The sequence below is a fragment of the Chrysemys picta genome, chromosome 1, assembly GCF_011386835.1.
Source record: "Chrysemys picta bellii isolate R12L10 chromosome 1, ASM1138683v2, whole genome shotgun sequence".
Lineage (NCBI taxonomy): Eukaryota > Metazoa > Chordata > Testudines > Emydidae > Chrysemys > Chrysemys picta.
The window spans coordinates 179,841,575-179,847,574 of NC_088791.1; the positions used below are offsets into that span (position 1 = coordinate 179,841,575).

Below are 6,000 nucleotides of genomic sequence, written 5' to 3' on the forward strand. Positions count from 1 at the left end.
CTGAAAATAAGTTTTCTCTTAGAAGTTCACTCTTGAGAAATAAAATCACACTATCCCACACCCAATTTGCAAAGGTGTAAGTGGCTACACAAAGTGCAGGATAGTGGAGAATCAGACCGAATGTGTCACGAATGTGTAGAAGAAAACTGTTTTCCTGTGTATATAAGGCCGAATTCATAGCCATTTGAAGTCAGTGGAAAACCTCCCATTGATTTCAGCTTTGGCTCCGGCTTATGGTTGCAACAGAAAGTTGTACTGATGTGCATTGAGGAGAAAATGTCCTAGCCAATACCAAGGGAAACCATATCAAGTGTGAGTGTTTGAATGCTTTTTTTATTGTATTGACCTTTGACAAGATACAGAAACAAATTATACCTACCTGTACAAGAGCATTATAAATCTGATGTGTGTATATATATTTTTTTGTGTGTGTTTTTAGTTATATGGAAGCCTTGCTTTACCTTATCTATGCTTATCAGAATAACAAAGAACTCTTGTCCAAAGGCCTGTATAGAGGGCATGATGAAGAGCTGATATCCCATTACAGAAGAGAATGTTTGCTAGTAAGTGGAATATGACCCTAATTTTTTAGTAGTTGTTGCATGTGTGAAATACACCTCTACCCCAATATAACGCTGTCCTCGGGAGCCAAAAAATCTTAGCGCGTTATATCGAACTTGCTTTGATTCGCCGGAACGCGCAACCCTGCCCCGCCGGAGCGCTACTTTACCGCGTTATATCCGAATTCATGTTATATCGGGGTAGAGGTGTAGTTGACAACCATAGGTAATTGTGATGCAAAGTTACAGTTAAAAAACACTTTGTACATTAATGTAACAAGTTAAGAGCATCCCTCCTCTTGTAAGAACAGGGCCAACAATGGAGAAGGAAGCAATGTAAAATATGAGGATTAAAAGGAAAAATTATAATTTCTGGTGTTCCTACAGCATATGTAGCTGCCTGTTTTACTGTGGCATTATAATGAATCTGTCCACTGCTACACATAGTGTGACAAAGGATAGTGGCACACCCTAGTTTTGGACAGCAAATGGACACATTGCCACAGTGGGACTAGCCAACAGGAGACTAATGCTAGAAAAGGCAGCAATAGAAATTGATTCTTTTCTCTCTCCTCCTCCCTCCCCTCCCCTCCCCTCCCCGCCCCCTTAACTTGATTTTAATCAGCCATAGAAAGAAGTAGCAACAAAGGGAGTGGGGATCTAGCCTTCGGCAGGGATGGCTACAACAATTACGAGGAATCAGGAACCCGTTCAGGGGTCTGTTAGAGGGAAACATAGCATAAGACCTGACATGTTTAGTGAAGAATTTACAAGATTGCCCTGACTTAAAACTTGTGATATGGTCACTGCTGATTTTCAAGTTGTTTTTTTGTTTGAGGAATAAATCTTTTTTTTAAAAGCTGATACTTGGCGAAACGTGAAATGCTAAGTACTTATAAGTTTTCCTTTTTTATGGTGTTGCATGAAGAAACTAAATGAACATGCTGCGGCACTCTTTGAGTCTGGAGATGATCAGGAAGTAAATAATGGACTGATCATTATGAATGAGCTTATTGTCCCATGTTTGCCATTACTACTGGTGGATGAAACAGAAGAAAAGGATATTGCTGCTGTAGAAGATATGAGAAACCGCTGGTGTTCGTATCTTGGACAAGAAATGGAACGTAAGTCATATGTACTTAGGGTGACCAGATGTCCCGATTTTTATAGGGACAGTCCCGATATTTGGGGCTTTGTCTAATATAGGCACCTATTACCCCCGACTCCCGGTCCCGATTTTTCACACTTGCTCTCTAGTCAGCCTATACGTATTTCTTAATTTCAAAGGCTCCTCCACACACACACGATGCTGTAGACAAAATGATTCTGATCTTGAAGTCAGATATAGCTTATATCTTATCTTCAAGTTCTATCTTATCAATATTTTGTTCCTTTGAAATATAGAATCATGGAATATCAGAGTTGGAAGGGACCTCAGGAGGTCTAGTCCAACCCCCTGCTCAAAGCAGGACTAACCCCTAGACAGATTTTTGCCCCAGATCCCTAAATGGCCCCTTCAAGGATTGAACTCACAACCCTGGGTTTAGCAGGCTAATGCTCAAACTACTGAGCTATCCCTCCCCCTTCAAATATGCTTTGAAATCCACAGATGACAAATGTCCCTGTATTGAGCCCTAAAAGAGCTAAGTATTGTATGAAGTTTGTTTAAAGATGGAAAAGGTTTCACATTCATACCATTGCATATTTAATCTTTGTTTCAGTGTATTCCTGATGATCTTGAGAATATTTTAGTCTAGTACTGAGCACTGTCATACTGAATGACTCATTTATTCCTAGTTGAAGCCTAGAGTATTAAGGAAAGGTGTTTGTAAGAAAGTGAAACTAACTCAAAGAGGAAGTTGGTGCAGTGGAGCAATTTTTCACTTTATTGCTCCTATGGGCAGTAAGTGCTTATATTGACTTTTTTTATATATATTTGCAGCTAACTTGCAAGAAAAGCTGACAGACTTCCTGCCAAAACTTCTAGATTGCTCTACGGAGATTAAAGGTTTCAATGATCCACCAAAGTTACCTTCCTATTCCACACATGAACTGTGTGAGCGATTTGCCCGAATCATGTTGTCACTCAGTCGAACTCCAGCTGATGGAAGATAAACTCTGCAAACCTTCATAAGCACATCATATAAACTTTTTTAGTTCTTAACCCTTGCCTACCTGTCACAGGGTTTGCTTGTTGCTGCTATAGTTTTTAACTTTTTTTATTTTAATAATTGCAAAAGACAAAATGGCTGTACAGACATTAGCCAGACTACAAACAATTAAAGCTGAGAATCGCATGGGGCTCGGTTTTTGTTTCAACCAGAATTGATGCAACATTACAAAACTGCTTTTTTGCCACCTGTCTGTTACAGTATTACTTTGCTTTTATCTTAAAATCCTTTACTTTATCAACGGCTTTCTATTCAGTCTGGATCATTCTGTGACTGCAACTATTTTAAGTGTCCAGTACTGTGTAAATACATGGTACTTGATAGCTTGTAAATGAAATGGAAGAATAAAGTTTTATTTATGGCTACTCCTGTGTTTGCAAGCAGATACATTGTATATTAGTGTATTATATAGCTATTTTTTTAGACCAGAAACGGATGCAATGTGTTGATGGGTCATTAAGTTCAGAGGCATGGTTCTTCAGGATTTACAGCCAATTTCTTTAGAGATGGTCACGGATTACTGTATGTCAGCACATTGGAAATCTGTCACAGTATTACACACCTTACTTTTTGTATATTCCTTACTGATCTGTATAATACTGCATCTGAACACATTTATTTTGAAGCCACATTGGGTTTAAAGTGAAGTTAGAGGCTTGCTTCTGAAACAAAAATTAATTGCACCTTTCTTCTATTCATAGGAGACCTTTTTTAAAAAAAACAAAACTATTTTCCATAGGACTAGAAGCTATATTAGATACTGCAGGAGCTCAGATTTCTTTTGAAAGACTTGATTGAGTAGAGTAAATTAAATGGGGGCTTTGTAATTGTGAAATATGTAAGAATCTAGAATCCATCACAGATTAAATACTCACATTTTTTGTTTTATAAAGTTTGTGTTTTAATTATGTAAACTGCACACTACTCTAGCTCAGAAATGTAACCTTCCACTAACTCTTGCTGTGAAGTTGGTTGCTAGTACTGTTATAGTAAAGGATTTCAGAAATAATATATCTGCACTAATTTACTTTCTCTCAGAAGTAAATGAAGAACTTTGTAGCGTTTGTTTTGTAGAACTCAAATACTGTCTGATTTTAATGAAGAAACTCGATTATTTTGTGAAAAGGAGTTAATATGCATCCTTAGGTAATCCTGTTACCTGAAAATATTTTGATTCCTCATCTTTATAGAGAACATTTTGTGCTAGAACAGTAAAAGATGTAAATATTTATGTGTACGTGTTTATTGGAGCGACACCCAATAGTACTGTTGTTGGTTCTATCTTGTCTTTTTCTTTTACTACTAATAAAATAGTGAAAAGGGGAGGGAAGAGTGGATAAAGTTCAAAAGTTGCCCATCTGGCAGTACAATGGGCCTCACTTTGGACCTCACAAAAATAAGTGGTTTAGTTTATCCTTAAATCTCATCAACAACCTTTAGGCTTCTTATTTATTACATTTTTGGGATGGCCCCGTTATTTTGTATTAGATTGAAGTATGTAAAGTGTTGGCACATAGGTTCAAAGTCTGTTAAAGATTTTTTTATCTGCTGTCATATCAAAAATAATATTAACCATTTTCAAAAATATGCAAAATAGTAACACTACAATAGTGCCCAGAAGCCAAGTAGTAATTCTTCTTCCAGGGAAGAACAAATATAAAAGTCTGAAACTCTGCATATTGACTTACACAGCAATTAAGGACAGTATTGAAGAGCTACAGGTATGTGCACTAAGCAGGTGAAAATATGATTTCAAAAGGTGTGATGATGGTTATCTATCTGTAGCACATTCCATCTGAAGGTGTGACTCAATTATATACGTATTTACTTACAGTAACTATTTTTAAACCTAGAGCTTTTGACAGATTTAAGCAAAGCTGGTAAGCTTATATCTTCAGTAACATAGATAAAAGTGAACCGGGGATTAGATTGTATAATGTAATCCATTATCAAGATCGTGAGCTTCCTTTATACTATATAAAAAAGGCCTGAATGTGATTCAAACTGTTTTAATTCCCTCCCCATTTTTCCTCCACTTGGGAGAAAAGCTCTTTTTGCTAAATCTTCAAATATCCACACTTCAATTGAGGGCTGAGGAATCTCCCTATCCAGTCCTCCATCGAAAATAGAGAAGACAAGACATTCCATATTTTTAAAATGAAGAGCAGGGGGAATCCCTCTGTTTGGAAGAAAAGGAGACTTTGAAGATCCTTTTATACAGAAGAAAGAAGCAAACAAAGGTAAAACAAGTGTTTTTCCTTTGGTGAGTTATCTACGGTGTTTCCCAACTCACTATTTCAGCTCTTCACTGAAATATCTTATGCCTTTCAGTGTAGCATAGTCCATACTGGGTGTTTGTTTCACTAAGAAAAGTTTTGAAATACAATTCATTTATGTTGTTGAACGAAAAATCCTGTTTTGGATACTTGTTTATTTTGGGATCTTGATCCAGAAGATCCATACAGTCAAAAGCATTTTCTCATACCTTATGTGAATTTAAAACTGTAGCAATTACAGGTGTTGTATGGAAAATGTGGAACTTCTGCACTGCCAAAGTCATAAGGTCAAGGAACCTGATGGGAGTTGCATGTTCTTTGGCCGCACAGAACTTAGATGAACTTTTTTGGTGAACCCTAAAATATATTAAAAACATTCAGCATTGTAACTAGTTTCATGAAAGATACATATAGAAATAGTGAGACATTCTCACTGCACCACATTAATCATTGGACTGTGACCAAATCTTCTCAATTTGTAACTACACATGCATAGAACAGGGTAAAGGAAGTGAACCAAAGCTCTTTACCAGAGTACCTGTAGCTAGAATTAAATGCAAGCCATTTTTTGCTGTCATATAAAACTAAGGACTCTGTAAATTTTATCCAAATCTGAGTAAACAAAGTGCTTGTCAATTTATTGTTTCTGGTACTGATCTTTGTCTGTCTAAGCCATCATGTTGCCACCATTACATTGAAATCAATGGCAAAATGCCATTGTCTTATCATTAGTCAATGCTGTACCAGCCAGTACCACTGCTAATACCAATGCCTTGGACAGAAGAAGAAAATGAATCTGAAGAAGTGGAAAGGACGAATCTGGAATGAATCCATGCCCCTGGCAGAAATGTTGATTTTGAAATCATATCAGATGTCAGTAAGGAAGATAACCTCACTACTGTATCATCTTTGCATTCATGCACTTTTTTAACTGCAGTGCTTCATTGACCATGTAAACAGCTTTGTTCTAGGGCACATCACCTGTTAGCTCCC

The 6,000-nt window shown here is 37.0% G+C and overlaps 1 protein-coding gene across 11 annotated transcripts in view; it reads left to right on the forward strand.

The window, feature by feature from the left end:
- Nucleotides 1–3,960, forward strand: part of USP25 (ubiquitin specific peptidase 25) — a 146,143-nt gene extending 142,183 nt beyond the window's left edge. For 8 of the 11 annotated variants that reach the window (XR_010594389.1, XR_010594393.1, XR_010594394.1 and 5 more), the window contains 3 exons: nt 440–563; nt 1,489–1,684; nt 2,503–3,960. Coding sequence is in view for 5 of the 11 variants with exons in the window: in XM_005294638.5 (XP_005294695.1) it covers nt 440–563; nt 1,489–1,684; nt 2,503–2,675 (493 nt within the window). In the remaining 6 variants the exon portion in view is untranslated. Of the gene's footprint in view, nt 1–218; nt 313–439; nt 564–1,488; nt 1,685–2,502 lie in introns of all 11 variants that reach the window. The other 3 variants (XR_010594388.1, XR_010594391.1, XR_010594392.1) reach the window with 1 other exon arrangement.
- Nucleotides 3,961–6,000: the final 2,040 nt, after the last annotated feature.